This window comes from Callionymus lyra, chromosome 8 (assembly GCF_982586985.1).
Source record: "Callionymus lyra chromosome 8, fCalLyr1.hap1.1, whole genome shotgun sequence".
NCBI lineage: Eukaryota > Metazoa > Chordata > Actinopteri > Syngnathiformes > Callionymidae > Callionymus > Callionymus lyra.
This window is the reverse complement of record NC_141825.1, coordinates 10,270,018-10,283,639: the sequence shown is the minus strand read 5'-3', so window position 1 is coordinate 10,283,639 and position 13,622 is coordinate 10,270,018. Positions and strand designations below refer to the sequence as shown.

At 37.5% G+C, this 13,622-nt stretch overlaps 1 protein-coding gene across 1 annotated transcript in view; it reads right to left on the bottom strand.

Moving 5' to 3' along the window:
• The window catches only part of ptprjb.2 (protein tyrosine phosphatase receptor type Jb, tandem duplicate 2), a 42,768-nt gene that overhangs the window by 14,636 nt on the left and 14,510 nt on the right, over positions 1-13,622 (bottom strand). Inside the window, exons 7-19 of the mRNA XM_087797761.1 lie at positions 10,487-10,744; positions 10,154-10,408; positions 7,436-7,693; positions 7,104-7,358; positions 6,229-6,486; positions 5,876-6,145; positions 5,541-5,804; positions 4,378-4,641; positions 4,050-4,304; positions 2,164-2,427; positions 1,846-2,100; positions 745-1,008; positions 425-679 (exon numbers count right to left, since the gene is read on the bottom strand). Coding sequence (XP_087653887.1) covers positions 425-679; positions 745-1,008; positions 1,846-2,100; positions 2,164-2,427; positions 4,050-4,304; positions 4,378-4,641; positions 5,541-5,804; positions 5,876-6,145; positions 6,229-6,486; positions 7,104-7,358; positions 7,436-7,693; positions 10,154-10,408; positions 10,487-10,744 — 3,375 coding nt within the window. The remainder of the gene's footprint in view (positions 1-424; positions 680-744; positions 1,009-1,845; positions 2,101-2,163; positions 2,428-4,049; positions 4,305-4,377; positions 4,642-5,540; positions 5,805-5,875; positions 6,146-6,228; positions 6,487-7,103; positions 7,359-7,435; positions 7,694-10,153; positions 10,409-10,486; positions 10,745-13,622) is intronic.

Sequence of the window (13,622 nt, the reverse complement as noted above, 5' to 3'; positions counted from 1 at the left end):
AACGACAATCATAGCCAAAACATAAAACCCCAAAAAAAGAGACGTATGTAAATCAACATTCTAAATATTACATACTGTTGCTTTAATGATAGTTGATATTTGTTATTTTTGATTAATCTATATATGAAATGTTATTTTTGTCTCTGTTGAAATACTTTTTTGATAGTATAGTGAAATATATACTTTTATTTTAAGATAAGTCAGTGAGGAATAAATGGATCCTAAGATTCTATGTTGGATTAATAAGCCTTATTTGCGGTTTTAAATGTAAATAAAGACATTTAAAACCAGGATTCCAACTTCAGTTCTAATCTTGCAGTAGATAAATGGAACTGAATTCATCTTTTGATGGCTGCGTGGTTTATGGGGCGTCTGTGTATCACAGTCACTGACAGATACACGTCGACAAGACAGTTTCACTCACTTGTGTATTTTTCCGCAGTCACTACTGTGCTTTCATATGCCAGCAGACCGACTGTTGCGACAGACACTGAGTATAGAGTTCCAGCTTGTAGGCAGTCCAAGAGAAACCAGTTGTTTTGGGTGATGAAAGTACCTCTAATAGTAGAGACACTGAAGTTGTACTGACTATGATTCATATTATCAGGATCAGTCCATGTGAAGTTAATGGAGCTGACTGTCTGGGAGTCCACAGTGATGGGACCAGGTGGGTTTGGAACTGAACAGAAAAAAAAACAAAAGTAATAAAAATACATCTTTCAAAATGACGGGTGTCAAACTCACATGTTGCGTTGCAAACACTAGAGCTGACACTCTCCATATAGGCCCTCGTTGTGAGCACCACGATGCAGTAAAGGACCCCTGGAGTCAGACCCTCAAATAATGCATGTCCAGTTGTGTTGCTCAAATCTGTGATATTTTCCACCAACTGTGTGTCTCTCTTCAACAACACAGAGTATGAGTCCACACCTCCAGAAGCCAGTGTCCAGATCACTGACATGTTAGTGGTGGTACCAATGACACCAATCAGAGAAACTGATTCTGGTCCTGAAATAAATTCAGTTGTTTATTTACTTGAAGCAGTAATATGTGATATAAAACAAAGTTGTTTCTAGCGCCAACCAGAGTTAGAACAGAGGTACTACTATAGTGACGAGCACTGGCTCTAACTTATATAGCGCTTTTCTGTGCTTATTCAGCAGCCAAAGCGCTTTACACTAAGTTACGCATTCACAAACACAACCACACACTGGTGGCAGTAGGCTGCGACGCAGTGCTCCAGCTCAACCATCAGGAGCAATCAGGGTAAAGTGTCCAGCTCAGGGACACAACGCCCAGTCTTGTCCCTAACTGGGTTTGAACTTCTCAGGCCACAAGCCAACCACTCTACCATCTGAGCTTTGACACCCAAAAATAAATAAAATTAAAGCAAAAATAATTAAACAAAATTAAAAAAACAAAAACGACAATCATAACCAAAAATTAAAACGCCCAAAAACAGACGTATCTAAATCAATATTCTGAATATTACATACTGCTGCTTTAATGGAAGTTGATATATGTTATTTTTGATTAATCTATATATGAAACGTTATTTTTGTCTCTGTTGAAATACTTTTTTGATAGTATAGTGAAATATTTACTTTTATTTCAAGATAAGTCAGTGAGCAATAAATGGATCCTAAGATTCTATGTTGGATTAATAAGCCTTATTTGCGGTTTTAAATGTAATTTAAGACATTTAAAACCAGGATTCCAACTTCAGATTTAATCTTGCAGCAGATCAATGGAACTGAATTCATGTTTTGATGGCTGCGTGGTTTATGGGGCGTCTGTGTATCACAGTCACTGACAGATACACGTCGACAAGACAGTTTCACTTACTGGTGTAGTTTTCCGCAGTCATTACTGTGCTTTCATATGCCAGCAGACCGACTGTTGCGACAGACACTGAGTATAGAGTTCCAGCTTGTAGGCAGTCCAAGAGAAACCAGTTGTTTTGGGTGATGAAAGTACCTCTAATAGTAGAGACACTGAAGTTGTACTGACTATGATTCATATTATCAGGATCAGTCCATGTGAAGTTAATGGAGCTGACTGTCTGGGATTCCACAGCGATGGGACCCGGTGGGTTTGGAACTGAACAGAAAAAAACAAAAGTAATAAAAATACATCTTTCACAATGACGGGTGTCAAACTCACATGTTGCGTTGCAAACACTAGAGCTGACACTCTCCATATAGGCCCTCGTTGTGAGCACCACCATGCAGTAAAGGACCCCTGGAGTCAGACCCTCAAATAATGCATGTCCAGTTGTGTTGCTCAAATCTGTGATATTTTCCACCAACTGTGTGTCTCTCTTCAACAACACAGAGTATGAGTCCACACCTCCAGAAGCCAGTGTCCAGATCACCGACATGTTAGTGGTGGTACCAATGACACCAATCAGAGAAACCGATTCAGGTCCTGAAATGAATGCAGTTTTTTTATATACTTGAAGCAGTAATATGTGATATAAAACAAAGTTGTTTCTGGCGCCAACCAGAGTTAGAACAGAGGTACTACTATAGTGACGAGCAGTAGCTCCTACTTATATAGCGCTTTTCTGTGCTTATTCAGCAGCCAAAGCGCTTTACACTAAGTTACGCATTCAGAAACACAACCACACACTGATGGCAGTAGGCTGTGACGCAGTGCTCCAGCTCAACCATCAGGAGCAATCAGGGTAAAGTGTCCTTCTCAGGGACACAACGCCACGATCTCGTCCGGAACTGGGATTGAACTTCTCAGGCCACAAGCCAACCACTCAACCATCTGAGCTTTGACACCCAAAAATAAATAAAATAAAAGGACAAATAATTAAACAAAATTAAAAAAACAATAACGACAATCATAACCAAAAAATAAAACCCCAAAAAAAGAGACGTATGTAAATCAACATTCTAAATATTACATACTGTTGCTTTAATGATAGTTGATATTTGTTATTTTTGATTAATCTATATATGAAATGTTATTTTTGTCTCTGTTGAAATACTTTTTTGATAGTATAGTGAAATATATACTTTTATTTTAAGATAAGTCAGTGAGGAATAAATGGATCCTAAGATTCTATGTTGGATTAATAAGCCTTATTTGTGGTTTTAAATGTAAGATCACCGACATGTTAGTGGTGGTACCAATGACACCAATCAGAGAAACCGATTCAGGTCCTGAAATGAATGCAGTTTTTTTATATTCTTGAAGCAGTAATTTGTGATATAAAACAAAGTTGTTTCTGGCACCAACCAGAGTTAGAACAGAGGTACTACTATAGTGACGAGCAGTGGCTCCTACTTATATAGCGCTTTTCTGTGCTTATTCAGCAGCCAAAGAGCTTTACACTAAGTTACACATTCACCCATTCACATACACAACCACACACTGATGGCAGTAGGCTGCGACGCATTGTGCCAGCTCAACCATCAGGAGCAATCAGGGTAAAGTGTCTTGATCATGGACACAACGCCACGATCTCATCCGGAACTGGGATTGAACCCGCAACTTCTCAGGCCACAAGCCAACCACTCTAACATTTGAGCTTTGACACCCAAAAATAAATAAAATAAAAGCAAAAATTATTAAACAAAATAAAAAAAACAATAACAGCAATAATAACCAAAAAACTGACGTATCTAAATCAACATTCTAAATAGTACATACTGCTGCTTTAATGGTAGTTGATGTTTGTTCTTTTTGTTGAATCAGTAAGTTTAGTAAGTAGGTAAGTAATTTATATTTATAGAGCACTTTTCAAGACCAGGGTCACAAAATAATAATTATAAAATAATAATAAAAGTTAAATATATAGTTTTATTTCAAGATAAGTCAGTGAGTAATAAATAAATCCTAAAATTCTATGTTGGATTAATAAAACTGATTTGAGGTTTTAAATTTAAATGAACACATTCAAAACCAGGATTCCAACTTCAGTTCTAATCTTGCAGTAGATAAATGGGACTAAATTCATGTTTTGAAGGCGTGGTTTATGGGGCGTCTGTGTATCACAGTCACTGAAAGATACACGTCGACAAAACAGTTTCACTTACGGGTGTAGTTTTCCGCAGTCACTACTGTGCTTTCATATGCCAGCAGACCGACTGTTGCGACAGACACTGAGTATAGAGTTCCAGCTTGTGGGCAGTCCAAGAGATACCAGTTGTTTTGGGTGATGAAAGTACCTCTAATAGTAGAGACACTGAAGTTGTACTGACTATGATTCATGTTATCAGGATCAGTCCATGTGAAGTTAATGGAGCTGACTGTCTGGGAGTCCACAGTGATGGGACCCGGTGGGTTTGGAACTGTTGGGGATGAAGCAGAGAGTCATTAATAACAACACACTCACAACACTTGAGTCATTACAATGTAACTCACGGGTTGCGTTACACACAGATTGGCTTGACGTCTCCAAATGTGCACTTTTGGTGACGACGGTTACACAGAACATGACGCCCGGGGTCAGTCCGTCAAAAGTTGTGTCCGCGGTTGTGTTGCTCAGATCTCTGCTTGTGTGTTCCAACGCTGTCCCTCGTTTCAACAAAACAGAGTACGAATCCACACGACCAGATGCAAGTCTCCAGCTCACCACCATATCTGTCGTTCCTCCAATAAGTGTAACGTCAGTCACATCCTGTGGCTCTAAAAAAGAAACAATTGAACCAGAGTTGTAATCAATATTTTCTCATTCTTGTTTTCAATTCAACAGGAAATATATAAACTAGCGCTGTCATTCAAAAAGGAATCAATTAAATCTCAATCCTCAGCTTTGATGAATCGCAAATATAAATGTACTACTTACAGTGTTAATAATAATACATGCATAACAAGCTGGTTTAAGTCAACGTCATTTTCAGTTTTATTATCTAAATATTTTAGTTTAAACTTTAAGAAACTGGTTTGTACAAAAATCAGTAAAATGGCACATGAGTCACGATAACAGGGCTACTCAACTTAAGGCCCCATAAATAATAAATGCATTATCAAAAAGACGTTAAAACTGATGTTTCTCCAGTCGGTGACTTTTCTAAGCTAAGGAGCTCTAGCTTGGATAACACAACATAGCCCAGTCAGAAGTTTTAACGATGAAGGGACCGAAAAGGAATAAAATGCCAGAGGCATTCCCATGTATTTCTTCTTTCTGTTTGTCTTTTGGTTCCATCTCAGTATATAATGTGGCCTTTAAGGAAGCTTTAATTCCACTGCAGTTCTTGCTTGATTGATTAATTAAAAGAAAAGGATGAACTTTTTAACACGTTTAAGTGTTTTTCTCACTGTTTCGACAAACCAAGAGTCACAACAAAAATATTGTAGGTTTTAAGAAGCACTTTCCTACAAGCACTTTAACATTTGATTAGAGAAAGTATTTTCTCATTTCATTATTGTAAAAGACAGTAAATATCTTTAAAATAAACAATATATTGTTGTTACTACAGTATTGCAATATATCGTATCATCACAAATGTATTGTGGTTTATATCTTTTCACCAGAATCATGACAATACACAGCCCCAGTATTTACCAATCAATGTATGACTCACCCGTGAAAGTGTAGGTCTCTTCTGGTCCCGACAGACTTGTTGGAGCTGCAACTGTTTCAACTGTGATTCTGTATCTGGTTCCTGGCTCCAGACCGTTAAAATAGACCTGATGATCCCTCGTCTCCATTTTCAGTGTTCCGGTGGAAGTGTACGTTTTGACCAAGTATGTGTAAAACATCTGCGCTCCCTGTGGGTCGGACCACTCTGCCTTTATGGCTGTGGTGTTACTCGGGTGGGCCACCAGATTCGAAACAGGATTGGGAACTAAGAGAAACAGAATTGTAAGATTCTTTAATGATCTAATAGAAAAAAGGTGGAATCAAGATCTTACTCACAAGTAAAGGAAGACTCATCGACAATTGCGCTCTTTGAATTTTGAGGTCCGACTGTCTGGACGGTGATGTTGTACAGTGTTCCCGAGGCGAGCTCAGACAGCACCGTACTATTACTGGAAGTGTTTGTTTGTCTTTCGCCGGAGGACGACTTGTAGGTTATGAAGTAACTGACACTTGGAGCGTCCTGCATCATCCTGGGCGACGCCCACTCAAGATGGAGCGAAGAGTTGGTCCTCTCACTGATGTGGACGGAGGCGGGTGGAGTAGGAACTGAAAGAATCCATTTTAGATCATTGAACTACTTGGCTCGACACAAACAAGTATGTTCACTCTGTCATGGATGTGGATCTAACCTGTGGCCGATGAGTAAACATCCGATGGATTCGATAAGTCTCCGGCAACGGACGTCACAGTGATCCTGTGAAGTCTTCCTGGGTGTAAACCAGCAACATGAGCGTAGGCAAGAGTCGTGTTCCTGCTATCCAGGTACATCAACTCTTCGTTCGAGACATCTAACACGTAGTGGTCAACTCTTCCCGCAGGCAACACCCAGGAGATGTTCAGAGTATCAGTTCCTGCTGTGACCGTCACATTCGCAGGCTTCTCTGGTCCTGCAGAGAACAAAATAAACAAGTGTTTTTGTCACTGAAATGTACAGTAGTTGTCTCTTTCTCATTTGGGATAAAGGAATGTAGATTGTGAACCAAAATATTTACACTCTAGCTTAGACACGAGTAAAACATGATGAATTTATTATGTATGGATGTGGCTCTCTTTAGTGAAAATAAAAAACTGACGATGAAGAAATGAGTAGAAACAAGTCAACCTTTTCCAAGTTATTTCCTAATTTACTACTTTTACTCATGACTTTAGACTCATGTACATATTTTGCATAAAATATAATTATTACTTAGGATTTTCACATATATATTTATTGATAAAAATGTAAATCTTTGAATACCATTTATATTAAATTCAACATAATCAATCAAACGCTTTTTAAACAAGTTTTAATAATGTCAAGACACAATTTAATAGTAGCCAATGTATTTAATTTAGGAAGTTTTTGCCACTATATTAAATACCCTTTCTTTCTTTTCCATCTCTGTGTATAATGTGGCCTTCAAATAAGTTTTAATGCCACTGCTGTTCTTGCTGATTTATTAATTAAAAGAAAAAGATGAATTTTTTAAACATGTTTAGGTGTTTGTTTTACAGTTCGACTTACTGGTGAAACTTGTCAGTGTGACTGCGGTGCTCTGATACTCCAACAAACCAACAGTCACGACAGAAATATTGTATGGAGTTCCGGGCTGGAGCTCGTCCAACATGAACCAGTTGTTTCTGGTGATAACCGAGCCTTTGAAACTTGACACACTGAAGTTGTACTGATTATGATCCATGTCATCCGGGTCACTCCAGGTGAAGTTAACAGAGTCAACAGTCTGAGATTCCACAGTAATGGAACCTGGAGGTTTGGGAACTGAATCACAAAAAGAAAATACTGTTGATTTACACAGTGATTTCAAGAACCAATCCTGGCTTTGTTTTGTAACTAACCTGTTGCATTGCAAACACTGGGAGATGAACTACTCAAATGAGCAGTTTCAGTGACAACCTCCACACAATAGAGAACTCCAGGAGTGAGACCCTCAAACACAGCTCCAGTTGTGTTAGCTATGTGACTCGTATTTCTAAGCAGTGACTCTCTTTTCAAAAAGACGGTATAGGAGTCCACTCCACCAGAAGCTGGAGTCCACGTCACTGATATGTCAGTTGTTCCACTGATGACAATGATGTCCGTGACCTCCTCAGGTTCTAGAAGACAAATCATGAGTGATATTTGATACTTTCTATACCTGAAAGATGAACAACCTCACTTCTACTTTCATTATCAGCGCTAATCATGTTGTGTTTATCTGTGCATTTAATTTCACATTGAGCTTGTGAAACATCATCATTTTGTATTAGTTAGTAGACACAAATATATTAGAAATAATAGTTATGATAATAATTAATAATTACAAAATATTTCTGTGAGCATATGAGTTAAACACAAGTAAAGAAATCAATCCCAAATAAAATTTCCTTTAAATGTTTAAAAATTCTCTTTTAATCAGTTTTTTTAAGACCAATAATGAAAATCCACATCAAGTTTTCAGTGTTGGCATCAAACTTGTCCAGGTTAAGCTCATAATCCATCCTTTCTGAAACAGTATTCTTCTTTATTGCTACAAAGTGATTTGAAACGACCAGTTTTAATAAAGAAAAACGTTACAAAGTTTACCTTTATTTAAAAATGAATTTAATAAAGATTTTTTTGTTTAGGATTCTTGCAAATAAACAAAACGCTAACATGCTTTCCTTGGTGTTTTGCGGGCTGTTAGTGACCCCTGCTGGACACTGAGGGATACTGTATAGTACGCGATTCTAAAAAACATATTCGCATGGCCTTTTACAACTAGTTTAAAAACCATTAACATTCAAGGAGAAAGAGACTATAGAACACAGGCTCACTCAGTGTATCAAAAATATAAATGTTGAGAGCTTTAAGGTTAGTGCACATTTTGGATATGGAAATAAGATACGGTTTGACACCTTTATCCATCCGTACAATACAAACACAATGTGACATTCACCTCAACTCTGGCCCTGATATCAACACTTCAAGTTTAACTAGAAAACGGCTTACAGCTGAGACAAAGCATCCTAATGAAATGCAGACTCTGGATGCCTTCTCAACAAAAGGCTTACACATAATCCATCTTGATATAAGAAGTATAAGATATAACATTTCCCAAATCAGAATGTTGGTTCAGTCTAGTAGAATAGGGATAATCTGTCTCTCAGAGAATTGGCTGGATTCAGAAATATCAGACTCTGAAAACGAATTTGAAAATGTTACTGTAATTAGGAACAATACAGAAATGGAAGGGGGGGGGGTTGTATATTTATTAGATCAGACCTGGTTTTCAGAGTGAGATCATACTTGGTCAACGTCAACATAGAAGCAGTCTGGGTTGATATTCTACTTCCCAAGAGTAAACCTATTTTATTAGCAGTTTGTTATAGACCCCCTGATCAAAGGGACTTCTACTCCCGCCTTGAGGAAGTATTTGATAGGAACGATAGTGCAGAAGCTCCCTAGACAGACTGATTCTTACTGGGGGAAAGCATGTGCAGAGGTTTTACAGAGGGAGGGGGGTCCAATCCAATGCTTCTGCTGCATGTGCAGAAGCTCAAGGCCATGCAGCCTACAAAGGAATCAGGGCAGAATAACATCCCAGTTAGATTCTTGCAGAATGCAGCAGAGGCTATCACGCCCTGCTTAACCTTTGTTATAAACCTATCACTTGAACAAAAATATGCAGAAAAGGGCAGTAAACTGGACCCAGGTAACTTCTGCCCAGTCGTAATCTTAAATTCACTCGCTAAAGTTATGGAGAAAATCATCTTTGACCAAATGAATGAATATTTGGTTCAAAACAACCTCCTGTAACAATTTCAATCAGGATTTAGTTCCATCACATTCTACGGACACTTGTCTTGTGTACTTGACGAGCTTAATTAGAAAATAGTAAAATAGTTAAATGGATGATGGTAAATATTGTGGGATTGGGGCAGAGACTAGCAAGTCCTCCAACTTGTGCAGTAAGTTCCAGGGAGAACAAAATAAACAAGTGTTTTTGTCACCGAAATGTACAGTAGTTGTCTTTTTCTCATTTGGGATAAAGGAATGTAGATTGTGAACCAAAATGCTTACACTCTAGCTGAAACGCCAGTTAAACAGGCTGACATTTATCCTGTATGAATGTGGCTCTCTTTAATGAAAATACAAAACTGATGATGAAGAAATGAGTATAAACTAGTCAACTTTATTTAAGTTATTTCCTAATTTAGTACTTTTATTCATGACTTTAGACTCATGTACATATTTTGCATAAAATATAATTATTACTTAGGATTTTCACATATATTTATTGATAAAATGTAAAATCTTTGAATACCATTTATATTAAATTCCACGTAATCAATCAAACACTTTTTAAACAAGTTTTAATAATGTCAAGACACAATTTAACAGTATCCAATTTATTTAATTTAGGAGGTTTTTGCCACTATATTAAATAGTCTTTCTGTCTTTCTTTTCCATCTCTGTGTATAATGTGGCCTTCAAATAAGTATTAATGCCACTGCTGTTCTTGCTGATTTATTAATTAAAAGAAAAAGAGGAATTTTTAAAACATGTTTAGGTGTTTGTTTTACAGTTCGACTTACTGGTGAAACTTGTCAGTGTGACTGCGGTGCTCTGATACTCCAACAAACCAACAGTCACGACAGAAATATTGTATGGAGTTCCGGGCTGGAGCTCGTCCAACATGAACCAGTTGTTTCTGGTGATAACCGAGCCTTTGAAACTTGACACACTGAAGTTGTACTGATTATGATCCATGTCATCCGGGTCACTCCAGGTGAAGTTAACAGAGTGAATGGTCTGAGATTCCACAGTAATGGAACCTGGAGGTTTGGGAACTGAATCACAAAAAGAAAATACTGTTGATTTACACAGTGCTTTCAAGAACCAATCCTTGCTTTTGTTTTGTAACTAACCTGTTGCATTGCAAACACTGGGAGATGAACTACTCAAATGAGCAGTTTCAGTGACAACCTCCACACAATAGAGAACTCCAGGAGTGAGACCCTCAAACACAGCTCCAGTTGTGTTAGCTATGTGACTCGTATTTCTAAGCAGTGACTCTCTTTTCAAAAAGACGGTATAGGAGTCCACTCCACCAGAAGCTGGAGTCCACGTCACTGATATGTCAGTTGTTCCACTGATGACAATGATGTCCGTGACCTCCTCAGGTTCTAGAAGACAAATCATGAGTGATATTTGATACTTTCTATACCTGAAAGATGAACAACCTCACTTCCCATTATCAACGCTTATCATGTCGTGTGCATTTAATTTCACATTGAACATCATCATGTTGTCTGAGTTAAAAATTCAGTCACAAATATATTAGAAAAAATAGTTATAATAATTAATAATTGCATGACAAAATGTGTTCGTGAGCATATGCGTTAAACACGAGTAAAGACATCACCAAATAACAGTTCCTTTAAAAGTTTAAAAATTCTCCTTTAAAGAGTTTTTTTTTTTTTTAGACCAATAATGAAAACAGATTTTTCAGTGTCGGCATCAAGCAATAAAATCAATACTTTCTGAAACCGTATCCTTCTTTATTGTACAAAGACCAGTTTTAATAAAAACAAACATAACAAAGTTTAACTTTATTTTATTTTCTGGAACTCGTTCTCTGTGTTATCTTGATCTTTTTAGTATATATTTTATTGAGTATTGCTTTGATTGTTTAAGAGATTTGTGACCCTGGTCTGGAAAAGCGCTATATAAATATAAATGACTTACTTACTTACTTTATTTAAAAAATGAATTTAATACACTGTTTTTGTTTAGGATTCTTGCAATGGTTTAAAAAAAAAACGCCGACATGCTTCCCTTGGTGTTTTGCGGGCTGTTAGTGACCCCTGCTGGACACTGAGGAATACTGTATAGTACCTGATTCTAAATAAAATATTCGCATGGCCTTTTACAACTAGTTTAAAAACCATAAAAATTCAAGAAGAAAGAGAATATAGAACACAGGCTCACTCAGTGTATCATATTATCATTAATGTTAAGAGCTTTAAGGTTAGTGAACACTTTGGATATGGAAGTAAGATACTGTTTGACACCTTTATCCATCTTTACAATATAAACACAATTAAAAAACGGACCACAACACCAAAAAGCCAGCGATGATCTTGTCATCATGCTATATCTTCTGCTCTCTGGGTGACATTCACCTCAACTCTGGCCCTGATATCAACACTTCAAGTTTAACTAGAAAACGGCTTACAGCTGAGACAAAGCATCCTAAGGAAATGCAGACTCTGGATGCCTTCTTAACAAAAGGCTTACACATAATCCATCTTGATATAAGAAGTATAAGATATAACATTTCCCAAATCAGAATGTTGGTTCAGTCTAGTAGAATAGGGATAATCTGTCTCTCAGAGAATTGGCTGGATTCAGAAATATCAGACTCTGAAAACGAATTTGAAAATGTTACTGTAATTAGGAACAATACAGAAATGGAAGGGGGGGGGGTTGTATATTTATTAGATCAGACCTGGTTTTCAGAGTGAGATCATACTTGGTCAACGTCAACATAGAAGCAGTCTGGGTTGATATTCTACTTCCCAAGAGTAAACCTATTTTATTAGCAGTTTGTTATAGACCCGCTGATCAAAGGGACTTCTACTCCCGCCTTGAGGAAGTATTTGATAGGAACGATAGTGCAGAAGCTCCCTAGACAGACTGATTCTTACTGGGGGAAAGCATGTGCAGAGGTTCTACAGGGGGAGGGGGGTCCAAGCCAATGCTTCTGCTTTATTTGAAGAAGCTCAAGGCCATGCAGCCTAAAAAGGAATCGGGGCAGAATAACATCCCAGTTAGATTCTTGCAGAATGCAGCAGAGGCTATCACGCCCTGCTTAACCTTTGTTATAAACCACTTGAACAAATGTACAAAAGGGCAGTAAACTGGACCCAGGTAACTTCTGCCCAGTCGTAATCTTAAATTAATTCACTAAAGTTATGGAGAAAATCATCTTTGACCAAATGAATGAATATTTGGTTCAAAACAACCTCCTGTAACAATTTCAATCGGGATTTAGTTCCATCACATTCTACAAACACTTGTCTCCTGTACTTGACGGACTTAATTAGAAGTTAAATGGACGATGGTAAATATTGTGGGATGGTCCTGTTGGGTTTTAGAATTCTTCTGTTTAAACTAAAGGCCTCTAGACAGTGGGTCAGGTCATACCTTAAAGGGCATCAGCTAGTGGTGGAGGTGAATGATGCTCTTTCTTCACCACTTCAGTTACCTTGCGGTGTCCCCCAAGGGAGCATCTTAGGACCTCTGCTCTTTTTGATTTATGTGAATGAAATGAAAACAGCCTGTGAAAATAGTTTGTTCCTTTTTGCCAAATGATGCTGCAATACTGGCTTCGCATCGGGACAAAAGGGAGGTCAAGAAATCCCTTAGTCTGGAGCTTATTATGATCAACTCATGGCTGATGGGCAATAGGATCTACTACATATTCTAAAAAATGAATCAATCCTTTTTGGTTCGAGAATAGGATTTTAAATAATGTTGCCCCGGATTAGCGGAAGAGTTATTTTACTAAAATTAGTGATGTTCACGACCATACCACCAGGGGGAGATCCTTAAATCTCATCCTCATCTGTGAAGGGCATGAGCTCACTTATTTATTTTAAAAGTGCCCTAAAGGGATGGTTAAGAGGCACATTTTAGCTAATTGTGAAGACTGTTTTTTTATTTTATAGTTTAATATTGTTTTTATTGTTATTGCACTTTGTAATTGTTCTTTTAATTAATATTTTAATTGGTTTTTATTGATATCGCACTTTGTAATGGTTATTTTATTTAATATTTTTAATTAGTTTTTATTGATATCGCACTGTACTCCCTCCCCAAATTTATGTGTGGAGGAACACCCACATATTCCCCCACTTGACATTATACACATACACTTGCAGACACTCAAAAACACACTTGCACTCTCACAGAAAGGGACCAAAATGGAATTAAGCCATTAAATAAAGATCTCAATAAATTAATCGTTCTCCTCCCCTCCCCTGTCACCTCATTTATGAA